Raw genomic sequence first — 23976 nt, forward strand, 5'->3', positions numbered from 1 at the left:
TGACTACCCTCCATAAAGGAAGAAATCTCACTGTGCGCCTTCAATTCTCCAGCTAACATGGCATGTGTTCCTCGGTTTACTACACATAGTTCTCAGTTTCCACTTTAAATTACTTTAAGACAAGACTTTCTGCAGCCAGAGAGCACTCTGAATGCTGTCGATCTGACAAAGTTCTCTTGTGAAGGAAGTCAGAAGAGAGCATTTGCTATTTGTAAACAAGCTGGATATTTGCATGCATTGAGCCAGCTGAAAACAACAGGAGAAATTAGACCTATTTGGGTACTGAAAACCAAATGACAGAAGTCATGGGTCTCTGACTACATACATAAAGGCATTGAACTTCAGTGACTGAACTGATCCACCACACTTCCTACCCAGAGAGGAAGACACAAGGATCACAACTCTACTAGAGACTGTGAAGTGGATTTTCATCCTAGAAGAAAGATTACCCCTTTTCATTCCTGGAGTCCCACAGCAGGCTGCACAACCATTTTACCTGTGTGTCCCATAGCATTTGTCCTTCTCAGGCTTCAAATCAAGATGCCTTGTAATGCAGTGACCATATTTCACACTCACTTTTAAATCTTTCCTTAATCTCCTCTATGCTGACAGACCAAAACCCAAGTTGAAGTGCATGGCTGGAAAGTAACCCCCTCTGTAGAACAGAAGGCGACACTGATGAGTTGCACAAAGGTCTTCGGAGGCTGCATTCCCCCTCCCTCCTGTTTCACCACGTGGATTCCTTTGTTTGGTAAAATAGGTCAGTGCTCATAAAAACACCCCTCCAGGGCTGAGTGCCTCACATGACCACAGCAGCCAACCATAAGGAATACGAACACTAATATGGGAGCAGCTGATTTGCATAACTTTCATGAGGCATGGAGAACTGAAATAACACACACAGACTAAACTGTAAGGAAAGGGACTACAAGATGAGTCAGAAAAACATGAATGCGTATTTCCCATCTCAGAGCTTCAGCGATCCTGAAATAGACTGCGACAGGCTCTATGAATAGCTAGCTGCACAAAACTGGTGTCTTCAGAGGAAGATAAACAGGGGATGCTATGATCCTGGTCAATACAACATAACCTCTAGCTCATGACATAATTCAGTATGGTTAACAGCTCTGCCCTGTCCTTAACATCCTCTGTAGATACGCAACCCGTACATCCTTTCTTACCTATACTGCCAAGGATGCCACCTGTGCTTTTGAAGTGGTCTCTTCTAGAAGTTGAGTGACAGCAACTGCAGTCTTAAAACAGCTTAAATACACTAATCCCTTTCAGAGAAGATGACAGATTCGCTTTACTACCCCATCCAGGTACATACAGAAACTGAAACATCAAAAATGATGTTACGAGACTCAGATCAAGGCCCTACTCCTGTGCCTCCAAAACAAAGAAAAATTTGCTATTCAGTGGTAAAAAAAAATTTTTTTTTTTTAAAGGGAACTAAAATCTAACGTCTGGCTTCAGATCAGAGATGACAGCTCAACAGGAAACCCACTGGGTTGAAGGTGACAACCAGTGAAAGGAAATCTTTCCCAACGCTTTTTTTCCAGATTCTTTGTTGCTTGGGGAAAAAAAAAAAAAAAGAATTCTGTACCTTTCCCAAACTGAGTCCTTGTATGATCTAACACTGGACATATAATTTGTTCCAAGATTCAAGCTACTGAGGCTCCTCAGTTAAAGACTGGCAGGATTTAGTAGCTGAGGTATAGTGCCACAAAAATGCAACTGCACTGTTCCAGGGCCCACCTCATTAGAGAAGTATGACAACCACCGTTATGCCGCTCACACTAATAAGGTACACAAGATCTCTGCTGGCTCTGCACTTCGCAAAGTTAAGTGTCTGTGTGCTAACATCTCACTTAACAACTCAGGTTTCAAACTTTGAGTAAAGTCTCACTGATTTTGAACTGAATTAACTATGTATGCATGCAGTACTGCAGGAGAGTTAGTGAGATGTACTGGAAGTACACAGACAAGCACCCAAACCAGCTCTGGAGAAGACAGTTCTGGTTCAGAAGTATTACCTGGGATCCTCGTTTACTCAAATTATTTTAGCCAATTACTTAGCTAGATACAAAACCACCAACTGTGATGCTAATGGAAAAAGAAATCCTACTGTGAAATAAATGAGCTGCGCACAGAGTAAAGTCTTCTCCTATCTGTACAGTAAAAATGGAGTTGTCATTTCAATGAGATATACAGGGATCTCTACCAATAGGGAATTTTTGTCTTTCATAAACACCAATACTGGGTAGTTGAGTGGAATTAGCATTGTCCTGTGTAAAATACAGTACACTGCCTGTTATCACATAAACTTCGGGACTCTTGTAACACTGATGAAGCTAAGGGGCACAAATCAGTTTTCATGTGTATCCTATGGTAAAAGGGGGAACAGTATCAAAGTTTCTACTATTCTTCAAAAAGAGAAAACAAGTCTTTTCAGAAGTACTGAAAAGTGTAGCAACCTTAGTTCAGCAGTTTTACAGAGAATTTTCGGAAAATATAATAGTGGAAAACTACTTCTTCCAAAATATACTGACATGCAAGTTCCTCAGGATGTTATCAGATCATATCACTACATTACCTTCGGCTTTTGTGTAGACTGAGATGTTTCCATTTACCAAGCCAGCAAACAAGTATTGAGACATATATGTTAAGCTCATAACAGTTGATTTTTCAGGAGTGAAGAAGTGCTGAAGTCGAATTTTCTTTGAGCTTTGGCAACTTTTGTAAATAGAAATGCTATGAAAAGAAGCAAGAAAAAATAAACCTGTGAAATTATGTTTTATTTAGTTCTTATTAGAATATGCACAAAAGAGGTTTAGAATAAAATACTGGGGGGAAGAAAAGATTTTCTCCTTCCATTTGTAGGAAGATGAGTATGCAAAGGAGTATCTTGACACTCCAAAATGTCTATGCAGACAATTTGCAATTACTTAACATTGACATATGACAACACTTTTCATATTATCTTGTCTGGAGAAACATTTATTCAACAAAGAGACATAATAAAAATTCTGCTCAAAGTCCTCATTATGAGTCTATCCAAAACTTCCTATTAGTTTAAAAAAAGATATAGATTAAGTGTTACCTGGAGAACTAGGGAAAAGAGAGGAAAAACTCACTACCAGACATTAATTACACTTAAAATTCCCACCATTCCTACAGATTATTACCATGGGTATGTTAGGAATATTGAATAGTTAAATCTGGAATTAATTGCACTTCACAAGCAAAGATAATCAGTACAATTAGATGTTGGAATTTCTGGAAACATAGCATTTTCCTTGGAGAATTTTGTTCTCCTTCAGTTAGAAACACCTTCAAAAATCACATGTAGTTACGTACTTATGCCCTCTCTAGCTATAACAAGATCTGTTTGCCTACTGACCTATAAGTTTAGAAAATGTAGCTTTGTTCTTCAATATAAATCAAGCGATGACTCAATAAGGTCATCAGTTCAAACAGAACAAAATAATTGATGCCAATAGTAAACAGCAATATTATTTATTTGCATGACAAATCCTGCACAACATCACAGCGTCGAAGGTTAATGGGTTCCTCATTAACACTTTGTCATTCTGAAAATTTTCCAATACCTAAAGATCATAACATTACAAATATTTATATTTTTGTTATGTTGTAACATTACAAAAGTAATATTTATAGTTTTCAGACGTGATGCATGATAAATTAATCCTCTTTCATCAAAGATACACATTACATTATTTTAAAATACACTATGTAGTATTTGAAATTAAAATAGAGTGTATTTTTTCCTTGATTTAGGTGGAAAGGATAAGTTGAAGTCACTGGGATATCACATGGATTTTTTTTAAAAAGAAAACATTTTCTTGGAAGTATCTCACACAACTTTGCTACAGAATAGTAAACCTAATGAATAAATCATACACAGAAGCCTAAAAATGAGAATCACCTTCCTTCTTCCATGCCAAGGCAAATAGTAGGCACATTAGAAGCTTTTGCAAGAACATTTTCAGAGTCGAGAGCCTTATTTTGCTCTTTCAGTTTCTCCTCCTCTGGTATGTAGACCATGCAGAGAATCCGTGATTCCACATTGAAGCACTCAATAACCTTGGGGCTGGAGCTTTGAAATGAGACTATTGCAATCTGGCCCATCTGATTAGTACAACTGCCAATCTGAATTGGAAAAAGGAAATAAAAAAGAGACCAAGACTGATACCTGTCTCCAGGAAGATTAGCATTAACAAGGAGGAATGACTGGAATGTTAATTGAAGAGTGCATCTCAAGTTATATGTGTGAATATGAGTTTTCATGCATTAAGACATAAACAAGAAAATAATTCAGCACAAATACAAGAGATTTCAAAACATTATATAGACAAAATTCCCTTGTATACTCACAAAAATAGTTCTTTCTTTTTTGCAAGGAGGAATATTATGGTCTCTTCTGATGTCTGACTCATATGTATATACATAATGTAATGCAATTACAGTAAGTACCTGTGTAATATATTATTTTAATAACTGGTGTTCTAAGTTATTTCAGATTCTCTTAAAACAGGTAATATAGCTGAGGCCTGTCCTTTGCACAGTAACAGGTCTACAAATAAACGCTTGGTCCTAACAGAAAGAGGGATTATTAATATAATCCCTTTTGTAAACTTGCTGATACAGGATCCTAAATTTCTCCCTGATCCAGAACAAACTATCATCAATATGTCCACAAATCTGTACATTTTAGGGATCTGGGAAGAGTAAAAAAAAAAAAACGTCTGCCCAAGCAGCAGTGTTTTTATACAGTAACTGTTTATGTTTATAGGAAATGAAAAAAATAGCAAGGAGAAAGAAAGAACATTTTGTAGCAGCAGAAAGATTTTATTGGCATATATTTGTGATGACTGTTTACAAATAGCAAAGACAAAAAGAAATTTTGAGTCACCTTGAAAAACACCACTAACAAAAGATATTTCTAACTTCTACTTTTAATTCATAAGGGTTCCCTTAAAATTTCAGTATTGTAGTAGCAAGAAAAGCTACTGAAATCATTAGCTTTTTTTTTTTTTAAAGTATTGGCTATCTCACTTTGTCTACTGGAATATCTGCATATTTGGGGTCATAACAATATACCAGAATAGTTTTTTTTTCCCCTATGTACAGACTTAAACAGATTATTTATGGCTAAAACATTTTTAAAATATGGACAATAGGACAGTGTAAGCTCACATGGGTTTTAGCAGCCCTCATTATAAATTAGCACATAACTCACTTGTGAATGTGCTCAGCACTTTGGAATTAATTCTGTGCCACACTAACAAATCACACACACATAAGTGACACCCTACAGAGAACAGGGAGATCACATGCACGAAGTTACTAGCTGTCCTTTATAGAAGTCCATCTTAAAACAAACAAAGAGAAAAAACAACCCAAAATTTATTTCAGATCCATATGTTGCTGAGAGTCACAAAAAACAATGCAGAGCAACAGCAAACAACCCCCTTTCTAGCTTTTAAAGATTACGCTTACCCAAAGAAAACCATGTTCCATGGCACAGGAATCTGACTCCGTTTCGCCAGAGAGGTACAGTTCAGGATTATAAACAGCACATTCAATCTTCAAACAAAGGAAAACAGAGCAGTTACCACATTAAAAAGATATGCCTATTTCTGCCTAATTTAGTCCTAAAGCATTTAAGGATATCAAAGAATCACAGAAGACAAGAAGTCGGTTTAGTCCGTCCAGCTTCCCATGGGCAGGGTCAGCTGCACGTGTGCTGTTCCCAACACATTCCTTATCTACCCTTACGGACATTAAAAGCCAAAGACTACAAATTCTCTAGCTCTTTCTGACCTTCTCCCTGCATATCCTCACAACATCTGTGTAGTCCCCTTGAGTCACCTGCGCCTTCTTCCAAGGGCGGTAAACTCTCCTTTTTTTCCCTGAGTTCCAGCCAAAGCTCCCTGTTCAGCCAGGCCGGTCTTCTCTCCCGCCTGCTCGACTTGCGGCACATGGGGACGGCCTGCTCCTGCGCCTTTGAGACTTCCTCCTTGAATAACGTCCAGCCTTCCTGGACTCCTTTGCCCTTCAGGACTGCCTCCCAAGGGACTCTGTCAACCAGACTCCTAAACAATCCAAAGTCTGCCCTTCTAAAGTTCAGGGTAGCAGTTTTGCTGACCCCCTTCCTTACTTCTCCAAGAACTGAAAACTCTGTCATGTCATGGTCGCTGAGCCCAAGACAGCCTCCGACCACCACATCACCCACCAGGCCCTCTCTGTTTGTAAACAGCAGGTCCAGCGGGGCACCTCCCCTGGTTCGCTCGCTGACCAGCTGCGCCAGGCAGTTATCTCCCACACACTCCAGGAACCTCCGAGACCGCTTCCTCTCTGCCGTGTTGTATTTCCAGCAGATATCTGGTAAATTGAAGTCTCCCACGAGAACAAGGGCTAGGGATTGTGAGACTTCAGCCAACTGCTTGTAGAATACTTCATCTGTTTCCTCGTCCTGGTTGGGTGGTCTGTAACAGACTCCCACCAGGATACCTGCCTTGTTAGCCTTCCCTCTGATCTTTACCCATAAGCACTCAACCTTATCATTACTGTCGTTGAGCTCTAGACAGTCAAAACACTCCCTAACATACAGGGCTACCCCTCCACCTCTCTTTCCTAGCCTGTCCCTTCTAAAGAGCTTGTAGCCATCCATTGCAGCACTCCAGTTACGTGAGTCATTCCACCATGTTTCCACGACGGCGACCACAAGAATGGATAGATGTGGTGCTCGAGGACATGGTATAGTGATGGACTTGGCAGTGATAGGTTAACGGTTGGACTCGATGATCTTAAGGATCTTTTCCAACCTTAACGATTCTATGATTTGCTCAAATGCTTCATGACCTTTATTAAGTTTTTCCAAATACCCAACCTAGCGTCGTCCTTGCTGTAATCGTTAGTTTGTTACTTCTCATCTCAGGCACCAGGTACTTCCCTTCTGCAGTGTTCTTTTACATGTAAGGCTGATACATAGAATCATAGAATCGTTAAGGTTGGAAAAGACCCTTAAGATCATCGAGTCCAACCGTTAACCTAACACTGCAAAGTCCACCACTAAACCACGTCCTCAAGCAACACATCTACATGTCTTTTAAATACCTCCAGGGATGGGGACTCAACCACTGCCCTGGGCAGCCTGTTCCAATGCCTGACTACCCTTTCGGTGAAGAGGTTTTTTCTAATATCCAACCTAAACTCCCCCTGGCGCAGCTTGAGGCCATTTCCTCTGGTCCTATCACTTGTTACTTGGGAGAAGAGACTGATGCCCACCTCACTACAACCTCCTTTCAGGTAGTTGCAGAGAGCAATAAGGTCTCCCCTCAGCCTCCTCTTCTCCAGGCTAAACAACCCCAGCTCCCTCAGGTGCTCCTCATAAGCCTTGTGCTCTAGACCCTTCACCAGCTTTGTTGCCCTTGTTTGGACACGCTCCAGTACCTTGATGTCCTTCTTGGAGTGAGAGGCCCAAAACTGAACACAGTACTCGAGGTGCGGCCTCACCAGTGCCGAGTACAGGGGCACTATCAACTCCCTGGTCCTGCTGGCCACACTATTCCTGATACAAGCCAGGATGCCATTGGCCCTCTTGGCCACCTGAGCACACTGCTGGCTCATGTTCAGGCAGCTGTCAACCAACACCCCCACGTCCTTTTCTGCCAGGCAGCTCTCCAGCCACTCCTCCCCAAGCCTGTAGCGTTGCCTGGGGTTGTTGTGACCCAAGTGCAGGACCCGGCACTGAGCCTGGTTGAATCTCATACAGTTGACCCCGGCCCAACAATCCAGCCTGTCCAGGTCCCTCTGCAGGGCCTTCCTGCCCTCCAGCAGATCGACACTTCCACCCAACTTGGTGTCATCTGCAAACTTACTGAGGGTGCACTCGATCCCCTCATCCAGATCATCAATGAAGATATTGAACAGGACCGGCCCCAATACTGAGCCCTGGGGAACACCACTCGTGACCGGCCGCCAACTGGATTTGACTCCATTCACCACCACTCTCTGGGCTTGGCCGTCCAGCCAGTTTTTAACCCAGTGTAGAGTGCACCCATCCAAGCCATGAGCAGCCAGCTTCTCCAGGAGAATGCTGTGGGAGACTGTGTCAAAGGCCTTACTAAAGGCCAAGTAGACAACATCCACAGCCTTCCCCTCATCCACTAAGCAGGTCACCCTGTCATAGAAGGAGACCAGGTTAGTGAAGCACGACCTCCCTTTCATAAACCCATGCTGGCTGAGCCTGATCCACCAGTTGTCCTGCACGTGCCGCGTAATGGCACTCAAGATGATCTGCTCCATGACCTTCCTTGGCACCAAGGTCAGGCTGACAGGCCTGTAGTTCCCTGGGGATCCTCCTTCCGACCCTTCTTGTCGAGGGGCGTCATATTTGCTAACTTCCAGTCAGCTGGGACCTCCCCAGTTGACCAGGACTGCTGATAAATGAGGGAGAGTGGCTTGGCCAGCTCCTCTGCCAGCTCCCTCAGTACCCTCGGGTGGATCCCATCTGGCCCCATGGACTTGTGAGCATCCAGGTGGAGGAGCAGGTCGGTGACTGCCACCTCTTTGACAACTGGGGCTTCATGCTGCATCCTATCTCCATCTCCCAGCTCAGGGGCCTGAAAACCCCAAGGATGACCAGTCTGACTATTAAAGACTGAGGCAAAGAAGGCATTAAGTACCTCAGCCTTCTCCTCATCCTTCGTGGCAAAGTTTCCCTCTGCATCCAACAAAGGAGGGAGATTCTCCCTGGCCCTCCTTTTGTCGCTGATATATTTGTAAAAACCTTTTTTGTTATCTTTAACGGCGGTGGCCAGTTTAAGTTCTAGCTGGGCCTTCGCCTTTCTAATCTTCTCCCTGCATAACCTCACAACATCCGTGTAGTCCTCCTGAGTCACCTCCCCCTTCCTCCAAAGGTGGTAGGCTCTCTTTTTTTTCCTGAGTTCCAGCCAAAGCTCTCTGTTCAGCCAGGCTGATCTTCTCCTCCGCCTGCTCAACTTGCGGCACATGGGGACGGCCTGCTCCTGCGCCTTTGAGACTTCCTTCTTTAATAACGTCCAGCCTTCCTGGACTCCTCTGCCCTTCAGGACTGCCTCCCAAGGGACTCTGTCAACCAGACTCCTAAACAATCCAAAGTCTGCATGACAATGCAGTCAATGTCATGACCCTGCCTGAGTCTCCTCTTCCTTAGGCTAAATTATCACTTAATTAAGTAAATTTAAAAATTTTAAAAAGAATTGATTTTTTTTTATTGTTGTTTTTAAAATTCTTATTATCACTTTTCCAACTGGCATCTCTCCAGCAGATATATCAGCTTCATATATTTGAGAGTGCAGAACCATCTCACCTGAACACACTATTCTAGCAGAGCTGTTAGCAGCGCTACATGATTACTTCTTCTGAAGCCTGTTTGTACACATCCCATTGATTATTTGCTCTTTGTAATAATACATTCTTAACCAATCCTTAGCTTGCTGGTGTATTAAAAATTACTTTTACAGACCTTCTACTCAACCACCTCCTCAATCTGTACTTGTGAAGCTCTTTATTTCTGCCTGAGCGTACCATGTGTCTGTCCTCATGACTGTCATACCTTTGTTTTTTCTTTTTTCCCCTCAAATTATTTCTCCAGGTGCTTTACTCATTTTAAATGCTAATGCTATCATCCATAATACTCCTACTCCCTCCCACCTTCATGTCATCATGTTACTATCAGTAAATTAATAGCCATACTCATGATTTTATCATGCAGGCTGTTTAAGAAAAACCTGAAAACTACACCAGACTCAAGATCTATATTTAAGTCCATCACAACTCTGAAAATCATTCAAGCACGAAGGCTCTGAAAACATGCATTTTTATGAGCAGTCATGGATTTCTGACTTCCCTAATATCCATGGCAGAGCTCCCTAAAGCTTATGTAAACACTTTAAAATATATACAAGCAATTCATAACTGTGTAGAGAATAAAAAGGTTTCTGATGAGGTGTGATACTACATCTTTAGACAAGATTCTCTATAATTCACACTGATGTTCTCATCTCAGACATCAGTGTCATTGAGATTATATTGCAGTACTAGAGACAATTTGGTTAGCATTAACTTAGACAACTTCACCATAATCTGGCAACATCAACTCCCAACAGTGAATAATTAAAAAAAAAAACAAAAAAACAAACAAACAAAAAACAAACAAAAAAGGAAACGAGCAAGCTTAAGTTAGGGTTCTAAATTCCCAGTTTACTTAATTTTCAAAAGCGCAAATTTCACAAATCTCCCTGAAGTCAGCAGGCATCACCAAGTGATTAGCAGTAGTAAAAATAATGTTATGTATTCACCAAAGCAATTCACTCTAAGGATAAAAGATGGAAACCAATAGATGAAAAAAGAAAAAAGAAAGAAAAGCACTATCCATGCCAGTCTTAGCATGTCTCATTTAACACATGCTGAAGCTATCTACTCGTAGTGGTGATTTACAGTAGCTGTGACAGATAAATACATCACCAGTGAAACAAAAGACAGCCTGCACACTGGATATTTCTCGGGCTGCTTGTTACATCTCTGTGTTACTTTGCATCTTAGTCAAAACCAGTGATATTTTTCCATAGTTAAACCCTGTAGTTTAGCTCTCAATCTTGACAGAAGCCCTTTGCCTGGGGTGTAAACTTGCTCCGATGGAAGAAGTTGTTACAGGCTCCCTACACCACCGAGCAGCCTGAGCAGCACGCAGAGAGATAACAAGCAGGATCAGCCAAGCAAAGGGTGTCTTCCCACCCCAAGCTGTGGCCCAACATCCAAACTGCAGCTGAAGCTGCAGGAAACTACCAATAACACTTAGATCATCTTTTCCAGTAATATCAAGGACTTAGGCCAGCAGGCCTGACAGCTGGGCTTACACGCACGTTATCTTTAGGAGCTACAAAACTGCCAAAGTTGACCCAGAGCTCGGGCAAATACTGCCACACGCTGTGTTCTCCTGAGGTGACCAAGGCAAGGACTGTTGCCCAGCTGTATGGGCAACAGACTTTCCCTTCCCTTTCAAAACAAGCAGATCCTGTTGTAACTTGATTACAGGAATTCAGCCTGGGCCCTTCAAGGCTCCTGGCATGGACCTACACGACTTCCAAACACACAGGCTCTAAGGAAATAGAAATATTTTAAGTTTCTGCAAAAAATTAACTTAGCTTGGTTATTTCACCAGTGGTGACTTTAGAAAGTATTCAATACAGAAAAAGCTGACTAATAAGACAAGAATGACTATGGTTGTATGGGAGACCGGAGACTTGCAGTAGACTTTGGCTGCTGCAAACCGCAACTCTGCTCTGAAAACCAGTATCACAGCAATGGCTTAATTTAACACCATTACACATTTCAAATGCATTTCCAGCTAGCAATTATTTTCGCCCAACATCCAGGCCTGTATACTCACACTTGAAGTGAAGCTGCCAGCTGAATTTCCCTCCTCTGCAGGCTGTCCTAGCAATGAGGGTCTGCAGACTTACTGCTTTAAGCAGTACCCATGTGATGATGTTAATTTAACATTGGGATTCTGGCCACACATTTACAGTTTTATTGCCATTAGTGTTTTTGCACAAGCCTAACTGACTGATGATCAATAAGAAATCCTGTAGATGCATAGGAAAAAATAGTATCCAGCACCCTTCCCTTCCATCTGTTGGTCTGGACATGCTGTACTTATTTTCATCATTAAAGCCAGTGGTCAACAGGACTTCAAACTGACGTATTACTTTAGGAAATGAACCATTAAGATGATTTCTATATCACTGTTCAGAACAGAACTACATTTTATATAAGACTCCATAAAACTGAATTTTTTAAATTATTTTAGAACTATTGCTCTCTGTGTACTAATGAAAACCAGAAATTTGAGGAGGATTCAACACAAGTACAGGACAGCTATCATGGAGATCAGATTCCTGCACTTTGTAAGCTGCAGGTTACTCTGGAGCCTCAAACAAACACTTGGAAACCTCAAGACCAATTCAAAATTCCCAGCAGTTCTGTTTTCATTGAGTGATGAGCTCACATCTGAAAATGAATGTCATACTATATAAAAGTGAACACTATGTTCCTTAGTGCCTCAAAGATTGCAGTATTTTGCATTCCTGTGACCCTCTTGGACCTTCCATTACTACGGGTCTTACACCAAGGCAGTAAGAGAACTAATAGATGTGAAATAATAGATGTATTTACAATATGGTATTCTTCAGCAGTTATATCACGCAAGAAAAGCAATTGTAATCTCATATAAAAACTCTGTTCACCTTAAACTCCTGTTGCTTGGCCATCATCACTGGCATGTGTCTAACAAGAAGAGGATGTTTCTCCTTTTTGATTTGATTCCCATCATCTTCTACACAGAACCAACCTAACAGGTTATCCTCCACTGTAATGGAAAGAACAAACAACAAATATCCCACAATACTTTCACTGAATAATCACTTACACCTCTCTACAGGAATAGAAAAGAATTCTGTTAGGATTGGTTAATACTGACGAGGCTGTTCTTATGCTATATATGCACAAATGACAACGTAAAATTATGAGCAAAAATTCAATATAGTAGATTACATACACATTGATAATGCAAAAAAAGAACATCTTAGACTAGCAAAATATTAAGGGTGTTCTCTTAATGATCTTGTCAGTAGGTTATTAAAAGAGGAAAAGGCACATCAAACCTCTCTTCAGACTCTAGGAAACCTGTTCTGCAAATTGCATTTCTCTGCCTGTATAAGTGACATTACTGCCAACTACTACTTATCATAATTATAAGGCTCCTCCTCCTGGAATGATGGAGATATCCATTCTCTCTTATTTTGTTTTTGTTATTTTGCCTGCCTTCAGTGAGATACCATTAAAACACTGTATTTTGAAGATGGGCTGGTGAAACTTGCTTTCTAGCACGTGCATGTCCTCATTGTTTCTCAACTTCGGCATTCAAACTCCTAGGTATCTTTGGAAACCTGTACCCACTGTGCAAACACGGGAGACTAATAATATCACAGGCCAGTGCATTCTTTATTGCTCCCACTTAGATCAGTTTTGTTTGTGATCATCCCTTCAGTGAAGACTACAGATTCACGTTAAAAAAAAAAAACCCTCCCCCTGAAAAACTTGAGTTTTACATGTCCAACTATAGAAATATTGTATTATATTAAAACTACACCCGTAAGTATATTTCTTGGTCAGAAAGCTAAACAAATGAACCCAACAGCTTTACTGATATTTCCTAGCTAAAATCACTCTGAGCTAAAACTGAGAAATTTGAACCTGAAGTTCAAAGTTTAAGAAGTTCGTAAGATCTGGAGAAATAAGTTTATAATGAAATAACTTCCTCACCTGTCTGTCCTGTAGTGTATCTCATTCTTGTTGATTTAGACATAACAATTAGTAGTGATTACCACAGTCTTCATTAAAATACTGTAGAAATTACATTCCTTCATAACGAAACCCCCATCCTATCTATACCGTCATTTCTTTGTAGTGATACACAATCACTACTATTTATTGTATTAGTTTTAACATCTGCAGATAGATTTTTCAAAAAAAATAATTTTCTAAAAAATAATAAAAAATATTACACCATACATTGAGAGCTATCTTAACTTGATAGGAAATTTAAGTAAGTAAGAATTACCAAGGGCCAGTTTAGCCATTTGTAAATTGTTGATCCAAGACTGTTTGATGGCAGGGGTAAATGTATTGAACACAGCTGTGAAGAAAGTGGGCCGCCCAGACCTGCAAGACAAAAAAAAAAAAGCCACTCTAAATGCATTGAGTATGAGATACAGTCAAAGCTAGAAATGTTGAGCAAGACGAAATTTCATTATCTTCTAATACACTAATAGACAAAGACAGAGCTCCGATATAAGCATGCAGGCTATGACATGCCATACGCCCATCTTCCTTCACTTTACATAAAATGGTATGAGAAGAACACCCTCTTTGGTGAAGGAATATAACAGTGGCTGTTCCCTGTCAGCTGTCACTGCCACGGTTCCCCTCTTGCTTCTTGCATCTGGAACACAGGCTTGAGAAATGGGAGCAAAACTACAACGCTTCCCTGGCACATACAAGTTCCCAGCACTGTGGCACGAGAGCAGAAATCAGAGGCTAACTGTGGAGACAGAAGAGGGGGAAGAGCTACAGATTCCCAAATCCTCCCTGGTACATGCCTAATACATATGCCCATTTAGAAAGTTTTGTAATCAAGATTACTACTGACTTGTCCTGTTTTCCTGGGAGTTGCAGCTGAATTCTACAGCGATCTGCCGCTCTGATTTCATCTTCTTTTTTCAAAATCAGTTTTTGTAAACCTGAGGTCCAGTCATGGGCTACAGATTGGTTTAAGTTCTGAAAAATTAAAAAAGCTAAGATTCAGCGCCAGCCTACTGGCCTATTTCCAACAGGCTAACTAAGGTGATCTCTGCATATAACAAACAATTCGTGGCACCTGGGCCTTATTTAATCCACATTCTAATCATGGATAATTCAGCCATATTTGTAAACACATTTCAAAAGTAACTGAAAAAAATTTGCTAACATGTTATATCTGATGATTTAATCTCACATTGCTCAGAGTTTGATGACACACAAATGACATTCCCAAGCATCTGTCAGATTAAGAAATGTAAATTTGCATCAGGTGTATGCACAGCCCTTTTGCTTCATTTCAGCGAGTAGTTATACAGAACCCACAAATTCCGTTTCTAAAGAAAATCTTATGAAAACATCTACAAATCATACTGCCAATATGTTTTTGTTCAAAACTTGAGCCAAAATGTTTACAGAGCCATCATGAAAGCTGTGTGGCTAGAATCTCTTTAAGTAGGATGCTGAAAGAATAACCCTGTGCAAGCTGAGTGTTTGTTCACAGAGGGTAAAAGCACACCTGAGTGACACTTAAAGCATCAATAGCAATGAGTATTCATACACAAAAGTACACTAATTTTCCACAGTCAGGATTTTATGAAAATTGAAGTCTTTTTCAAAAATAGAGGAGCTGACCTCATTCCTCAACTCAACTGTTTTAATTATCTTACACATCTCTACCTGGAAACATTGACTGAATTTTAAGTTTTCAAAACGTAGCTGGCTCTGACTGGCAGAAAGGTTCTGTATATGTTAATTGGTGAGTGTCTTATAGTATCTGTACTATACATATTCCCAATAACGCAGCTGAAATTTACCTTCAAATACTTGTGAAATTTTGTCCAAAAGTACTGTTTCCATCAACTCCCTTCACAGTACACATTTTCACAAAACGTTATGTTTTATTTAATGCCCTTGACTCCGAAGGCAAGATATCCCAAGAGAAACTCAGCTTTCATATACATATTCACACACACACACACACACATATATATTTACAGCCTATGGTGGCAGGTAGGAATTAAAAATTGTGCCTAAACATACATAAAGCACAGAAAACAAAAGGCAAAAAAGCAATTTTTTTAAGTCTTAAGACTGTGGAGAACTCATTCTGAAATTCGGTGTTAAAGTATTATATCTGTTTGCCAGAATATAAGCTGAATAAAAGGGATGTGAACAAAGCCAAAGGAAATTACTTTTGAAATTACTCTGAAAATCCTTTTATATTTTTGTGATTTGCACTCAGTTTTAAGTACAGCTCCCCCCGAAAGCCAGGATTATGAGCTTGGATGGGCATCAAGAGCTTCATCCAAACAACCATCCTCCTACTACCTTGTCTAACTGCAAGAATCCAATTTCTTAAAATCAAAATGTAATTATGTTTCCATATAAGCTTATCAGCTACTGAGCAAATGCAGACACTTGTAGTATCCACCTACGTTTAAAAACAATAAAGAAAAACAAGATTAGAAAGACAGCTGTAATCTACTTATAACGCTAAACAGTTAACAGTAAATGAATTACTAGATGTAAAAATTATTACATTCTTCACAGAGAGAACTAAAGAATGTCTTGCACAGATCCTAGGGAGAGACAATTATGCTACTTTGCAACAGGAACATATTTGAAAAATAAATCCAGCTTTGTTTATTACCTGATAGTTTCCTTTAAGGCTGCCTATTAATTGACCAATTTGACCAACTACATTCAAGTCATGTAAAAGGTTCTGCAGATCATGGTACAGTTGCCCTGGTCCCATATAGAGCTTGTCTAAAATGAATAAAAACATAAGGTTATATATAATAAAAAGATGTAATTCTCAGTTGAAGGAGGACAGCATGACAAAGATAATATTATTAACATATATCGCTATTTCTTAACACTATGAAAATTAAGCCTATTAAAATTGGTGACGCTCTCTCCAGATTGTAAAAACAACTAATGCACCGATGTGCAGCTAGGGTCTTCATTACTTCTGAACATCAGAGTGATTTATTTATACACGTATCATCGATATTTCCCTTTGCTGCTCCAGGTGCTTTTAATGTCCCTGCAAACAGATAATTTTGAAATGCATCCTGGGAAATTATTAGTATGTTATCAAATATTAGCTTTGCATGTACAGGCATTACCATAGGCATTTCCTTTTAGCTCACCTTATCATTACCTCTTATAGTCGTAATTAAGATTCAAGTTCGTTCATCTAGTATGATGGAGAGCATTATGCGTAGTTTTAAGAAGCACGCACTGGAACTGTGACAAATATCGAAGCTTCACTGGCCCCAAAATGTCTCGCTGACATGGAAGTTTTGCTTAGCACCAAGCAGCAGCCTTGCTGTTACACCTTAGTTTAAACATCCTTCCTGAACATTGCTTTTGGTCACGTGACGAAGCCAAAAAAATTTATTTGTAGCTTTCACTATGGTGTTTTAAAACTCAAAATTTGTTTAATTGATCACAAGATAGTTCTGGATCATATATCCGTATCCTAACTCTAACATGAGCCTGCAATTTCAGTGAACCACTTGAAATTTTATTGCAGCCATGGTTAAATGAAAAAAAGATCTGCATTGAGATCAGCAACAAATCTTAACAGCAGCAGAAATAATTTGCCCTAACCATCAATAAGTACATATGTTTATAAGATAACACTAACTCAGAAAAATATTCCGATTAGTAGGATAAGCTGTCTATTTAAGTGCTTATAAAGCTCGCAGAACCCTGCTAATACACTCCCAGACACGATGTTAGGAGCAGGATGGCTATGTAATTCTTGCGGAAGCAACACTCTCCCTCTCCCCTAAAAAACCCCACCCCGACTCATACACAGAGCAGCATGTTTCCCTTTGGCTGAATGACAGGAACCAGGCTGGATTATCTTCCCAGGAAACCCCTGCAGATTATTTAGCTCACGCAATGTAGTATCCAAACTACAGATCCTTCACCCTCGCCACAACATTGGAAGCTAGTCTGCGGGCAGCAAACTCCACTGGAGCAGAAGGATTTCAACCCTGTGTGTTGGCAAGAACACGATCTAAATGTAATGCTGGGTACCCGCTCTGCAGACAGATCAGGCGCATAGACACGAGCCGTGCCACCTGGTCTGGCGGCCGGGGCAGGTCGGTGCTGGACACAGCGCAGCTGCCAGCCTGGACACCGCTAGCACCTCCATTCCCTACGTCTGCTATAGGGACCAGCGTATATAGCAAAATGCAGCAAACCAAACACAAAGCTATCAAAATAGCACAAACTAGAATAAACATGAAAAACAAACATGCACGAGAGAATTCTTCTTAAATCATTAATATATTCTCAGTTACGTATCAAAATAACTATTTTCTAAAGACATTTTCCTATTTGGAGGCATCATACAGACTGAGGCCATCACTGGATGTTTCTCTTTAATGCAATTCACTGTGTTAAGCTAGGAGTCTGCGTTAAACCTTGAAGAGTATAAAATTTCAAGGCTCAAGGAAAATGTTAAGGGTTACTTTATCTCTGAATTCTCCACTTCACTGCAGGAAAATGCAACATAAGCCTGAGATATTACACATTCCTATAAAATTTCAAATTACTCTCTTGCCTTTAAATCTTCTGGTAAATTGAATCAATGAAAGGATTTCTGTGTATTGCCCTTGAGCACTAAACAGGGGAATGACTGCACTTACTACTATTTAGTCAGCCAGAGAATAGATGCAACTTTCATCCATCCTTCTTTGCCTGTTCTGAATGTTAATTAAAAGAACAATCTAGCCTTTCTTACCCTTAAAAAACACATCACTCCATAAGAAAAGACCGTTACATTTATTGCACACAGTGAAAAGAAATGACTGCAAAGTAGACTTAAGAGGAAGAGTTTTGAGATTACGGTCAGTAGAGTATGTTTGCAAGTTTGTTTAAAAAAAAATTAAACACTTTTCTGGAAATGCAGACTACATACTTTCATTAACCTCCATTTTCACTTTCTTCAATCCAAATACTTGAAAAATCAACATCTGAAAGTTGTAAGCACTTTTCTCCTTGTATCTCTCTTCTGCTAGCTTACACCTTTTTTCTTACTAACATCTACAATAATTGTAATCTGTTAAGTACCAGAATCGCTAGTTCCTAGACACATCAAATTGTTGGCTTCGATGGGGCTACCTGCAAAGAAAGTGGTGGGTTAGTGTTAATAGCAGTCTGGTGAAATCTAGCCAAAAGCCATGATAATGTGTTTGGCACTGTAAAGAACACAAATGAAATCATTCTTGCCCCAAATTTCTGTAACAACAAGGTAACTTCTGCAAAACAAAATTTAGACTGATTAGAAGTAATTGGCAGTTTAGTTGAGTTTTTGGCAGAAGTCCATTCACTTACCTGTCATTTATAAAGTCCACTACTAAACGAACCAAACTGCTGCATTCAACAATGTACTATAAATATTTCTGAAATTTATCCTTGTGGGATTGAACAAAGAGAAAATTTACCACTACCAGGCTGTGCAAAGCTGAAAGTTTGTAAGGATTTCCTTGTATAGGATGGATATTTTCACTCAAGTGAATTACATTATTTTTAAGTTTTAAAAGCCAGGATCATTCTTTACAGCTTCATAAAGACAGAGTTACAAGACATTTTATTATTGAAAGCAGGTCAGAGAATGGACACTAACGTGCAACACATAACAGCTGCAGGACTTCAGGCCATAGTCTTCAACCAAGGCCATAAAGAAAGCTTTAACTACTTACACAGATGGACTTGCCCTGTGCAGTATATACATCCACTGTGCCTGAAAAGAGCTGTCATCTACAATTCTCTTCCTGGAGCTTCAAATGCTCTTACAAATATCCTTGTTCCAGCCTCGGGAATAAGGCATAAATCTTGAATTTCATTCAGTAATTGTCACCTGAGTCTATTTCGTCTGCAGCATGCATATTTTATAAGCTTCTAATAAGTCAAGATAAAAAGGATGCAATGAGAGTGTCAAAGCAAATAAACTAACCTGGCATCTGAAATTCTGTCACACAGAAAAAACAAACGGAAGTCATTTTCGGCTCATTCATTAAAAGACCACGTTCTTAGCACAGGAAAGGAAGCCAAAAAGAAAATCAATAAATAATTAAAGAGAGCCTGCTTCCATCCTCTGATGTTCTACAAAAGACAAATGGCCAAATTAAGAAGACATTTTAAGAGTCAATCAAGGACTAGATCAATAGCCACAGCTAATATCATTCTTTCATGGAGGTCCTTAGTGGGCACAAACTGGAACACAGAAAAATAACTGGGCTTCAGAGATCAGCAACGACAGACTCATCGGAAGAGAGTTCTCTGAGAACTGACCACTTGGTTTGTGTCTGAACAACGAGTTACAAGTTATAGCAACTTCATCTCTGAACTGGGTCCTGTAAGGGTTACTCACAATGGATTTTAAAATAGGATTAGCTCCTCGGTGGTTAACAAAATGTTGACCATCAGTTGATCTGGCTGAGAATTGTCTGACAGAGGGTTTTTCCTGGGTGAAGGAGGTGGGAGGACACACTAGCCAGTTCACCAAATGTGCTTCTCAGTTCACAGCCAAAGACTGGCTGTTTCAGCCCACACATGTTCTCTGACCATTCGATCGCTGGCTATTTTGGGGTAGGCGTTCACTCTTTCTTTTTTCCATACAAAGCACTGTAAAACTCTTGGCTTCACTCCAAAGCAGATACGTGGTTGGTTTCTTTTTGTACTCTGAAATGTTTCACAAATGATAAAGCCATTTCCTTCTCATTTCTAAGCCACTCTTGCCAATTATCAAGCTCCAAAACAACTTATTTTTCCAATGTGGAAAAAAAACCTCTCCATGAGTTTAGAGAAGGTTCTCCCTAGCTCTACACATCCAACATGTTACAGAGGACAGTGTGCCTGGGCAGGAGAGAAGGCAGCGTGCTGTAACCGATAACCACATATGTGGCTTCGGAGGCAGCGTTTTTTGCATTCCACCTACAGAACAAGGGTGAAATCTTGGCCACGTGTAAGTTAGCAGGAATTTTTTTCATCAATTCCTTTGTTGCCAAGATTCTAGCAGAGGAATTTGTGCCTCCCTGCAACAGGCAAGTTTACTGCCAACAGCCAGTAATTCATGCAAAATACCTAATTCCTTGGCTCAGCATTATTATGAAATATATTCAAGGTTAAAAAAGAAAACCAAACTGCCACTTGCTTTAGAGGGAGGAAAGGAGGTTAAAGTTTCATTGATTTTTGCTGCTATGTAGAATTGAGGTGGGAAGATTCTGCTTTTTATAACAATTGCTCCTTAGCTGAGATACATTTGAGTATAATACTAAACACGTACTTTACCTGCTCGTTTCCCAGTGTTATTCTCAGCACCACAGCTTTAAATTCACCAGTTTTGCCTGGTTTGAAGTAATTTTTATAATTGAAACAGAAGCCATTTTAGTCCATTTACATCTAGGCATTTTCAAAGCCTTCAGGAAACTCCCTGGGTGGGGTTAAAGTCAGTTTAACTTGGCTGGGGCAAAATGAGGATTTGGAAGGTTGTACATAAATATACACATGCAAGAGAAGTGTCTCTGTGCTAGTGCTTGGGTGTGGGCAGAGGGGGAGAATTCCCACCTCTGGCAGCAGGCTGCTTTGCTAGGGAGCACAGCCAGCAGCTGCAGCTCTTTCCCTGCACGGCCAGCACAGCAGCAGCTGCTTTAACGGGTGCTGGCAGGGCAGCCGCTCCCTTGGGATCGCTGTCTATCCAGTTCCTCTAAATTTTCAATTCTCATGGGTACCACAAGCATATTGAGTATTATAATCCTGAACGGATCAAGCCCTGTTCTTCCTTTCAAAGAATTACTAAGGGACACATTTATTTACTGTGGTGATTTGTTACTTGTACACATTTTCCACTAGCTTTTCCTGCGTGTTCCGCTTCTCACTTGTGAATTACTAATTTATCACAGATTTATGCTACTAAAGGGGAAAAAGAAAGTGTTGCAATGCCTAGAGTAGATGCAGTCACCCGTAATTTAAACATCTATTCCTGGGTAAGCAAACATAATGGCTCAGGTGGTCCCTTCCCATACTAAACTCCCGCTTATTCCCAGTTAGGAGGATTTTTTCAAGTAATAGTATTACATAAATCCAAATGGCATGCGAATGAAATAAAAGCCTCATTCAGTATACTCTCAATATTGCAACTATTCTTGCAAACATTTCTCTGTTGTGTATCATGTTAAAGCCAAAGACAGTTAGTAGATACACTCCTGGGTATCTCTTGCTGTAAAGTAACTAATCTTGACAAAATCTGCCTTGAGTATGATTATAGTAATGACCTTTTCCCCACATGGTTCAAAACCACAATATATCAATATAAACTGCTTTGAAAGCCACATTGGCATGAAGTGAGAAGTGATGCGTCATGGAAATTCAAGGTCCTTAGAAAGATTACTTTGCTTCTGAGTGACACAGAGACCTGTAGTCAAACTAGGTGTTACATGAAATGGAAGCTCACGAATGCTCACGTGTGTGAAAACCACAACCAAAACTGAGAAAGGCTATTTTCCTGACTATAGTTCCAGCATTACCGAGGGGTAACATGAAATTAATGATACGCTTGAAGAACACGCCAGATTTGAAGACTACTCTGAAAGGCTGGTAGATCCCAAATTTGACTTGCCATTTGCAATCTGGTCTTCGAGGCTGAGCGCATTTGTATTGCTTCCTCCCACTAAGCCATCTGTGTGCATCCAGGCAGCATACTGAAACGTCAAGTATTATGAAGGGAAGAGATTTGGAAAAGATTCAATCCTCATCGTGAGCATAAAAGTCACCTGGGATGGAGGGAGAAGTTATACATGTGGGAGGTAACTTCTAAAGTTGCTGTGTCGCAGGAAGGCATAACAAACTGGTACTTGTATAGAATTATGCACAAATAATAAAAAAATAGGTCCCTTCCACAACATTTAAGTCTACGTTTAAACCTGAGCAGCTTGTACAGTGTTCTGGAAAGCAAAGCATCATGACACCAGATGAGTTCTTGATCAGTTCATAATAAACTGGACAGATTTCATGAAACTGTTAACACATTTAGGTTAAACTATGATGACGTAGCAGTAATATATTTAAAATGACTTAAGTGCAGTCAGAACTCTTCAATTGTTTTAAGTGGGACTTTGATTGTCCTGAAAACATTTCACTGATTTTTTTCATCAAGTAACAATAGGCTGACAGCATCCCACTGCTCAGTTTAAGATGCCCACATTTAGGATGCACAAGAATGGAGACTGTTTGAGAGATGTTATACCTGAAGTAAAATAGTTTTCTGTTCTCTGAAGATCTTGAGAATTAATTTAAAGAAGGAAAATCAGAAACCATTAATAAGGCCCAAGATTCAATTACTGCAATTGAGCAGTTAAGTATTATTCCCTTTACAATACCCTGTGCCCCAGAACACCTAGCTTTCGCTGGAAGGCTGGTGACAAGGATCTCCTGCTGCACTGAAACCTCTTGCACAGAACTTGACACATCCAAGCACCAGCTATACACAAGGGAGGCGCCTCCAAACCTCTGATACCTTCTGCCTGAAAATTCTCTATGAGTGTTAAAGCCAGTGACAAAGCAGATGAGATTTTACTTTTAGATGCTGAACTATAGGCTTCCTGCACATTGTTTTATGTAAGCGCAGCCCTTAACAGCTCCCCAGCACCACCACCCTCCTATTTGTGTCTTTCCACTTGCTCACTCATGCTGCTCCTGTTTCCATAGACACCTCAGAGAAGCCCGTGGGTGGGTTATGTTTTCTCGTTTCCCCTTTATGAGAGCATTTTAATAGCCAATTGGCATTTCAATAAAATAATAGTAAAAAAAAAGGTAGTCTTGTGAATCCAAAATCCTGGTTTAAGACCTAAACGAGGCCACAGGTCAATTTAGAGTTCATAAGAGAAAAGCAGACTCTCTGCCTTACCACTGTTCGGTCTTTCATGCCAAATCCAACTCATGATCTCCACAGTTCCACGCTCCTGAAAAATCTGAGCCACCATAGCTCAACTGTAGCTCACCTGAGATTACACCATACTCTCAGGTCCAAACTGCACAAATATTTAGAGAGTGGTATCAGTCTCCAGGTTTGGAAATTGAAGCAAATGGGAAGTCAGGAATGATCTCAGAAAACAAGAGCTTAGTTAGCAGCCATCAATGAAAAGCTGAGCAGCTACTCACACGTAGCTTTACAGCATAACCCTAAATTAGGTTTAGTAACGTAGTGCAGAAACAAGCAGCACAATCACATATGTAGTATTACGTGATAAGCAATAAACCCCTGAGATTACTAAAACACATACTATTAAATTCAGACATGCATTAAGCAAGCCTAATTACCAATACAGTCAGGACGTATCATCATCACCAACCAACATGAAGAGCATTATCATAAACATGAAATGACATTATTCAGTCTAATCATACTTTAATCATGTCAGCATCTAAAGGTAATCTTTATGAGCTTAATTACTGAATCTGATCCTTTAAAACTCTTCAATGTATTTATTCTCACTGCCATGCAAGTCAGGGGAGTTCTGCAAGTCC

At 40.1% G+C, this 23976-nt stretch overlaps 1 protein-coding gene across 1 annotated transcript in view; it reads right to left on the minus strand.

Moving 5' to 3' along the window:
* Positions 1–23976, minus strand: part of ARHGEF10 (Rho guanine nucleotide exchange factor 10) — a gene marked incomplete at its 5' end in the record, with an annotated part of 108347 nt that overhangs the window by 24694 nt on the left and 59677 nt on the right. Inside the window, 7 exons of the mRNA XM_082305495.1 lie at positions 2597–2754; positions 3950–4173; positions 5524–5610; positions 12318–12439; positions 13694–13794; positions 14282–14409; positions 16082–16197. Coding sequence (XP_082161621.1) covers positions 2597–2754; positions 3950–4173; positions 5524–5610; positions 12318–12439; positions 13694–13794; positions 14282–14409; positions 16082–16197 — 936 coding nt within the window. The remainder of the gene's footprint in view (positions 1–2596; positions 2755–3949; positions 4174–5523; positions 5611–12317; positions 12440–13693; positions 13795–14281; positions 14410–16081; positions 16198–23976) is intronic.

This window comes from Platalea leucorodia, assembly GCF_965183815.1.
Source record: "Platalea leucorodia genome assembly, chromosome: 3".
NCBI lineage: Eukaryota > Metazoa > Chordata > Aves > Pelecaniformes > Threskiornithidae > Platalea > Platalea leucorodia.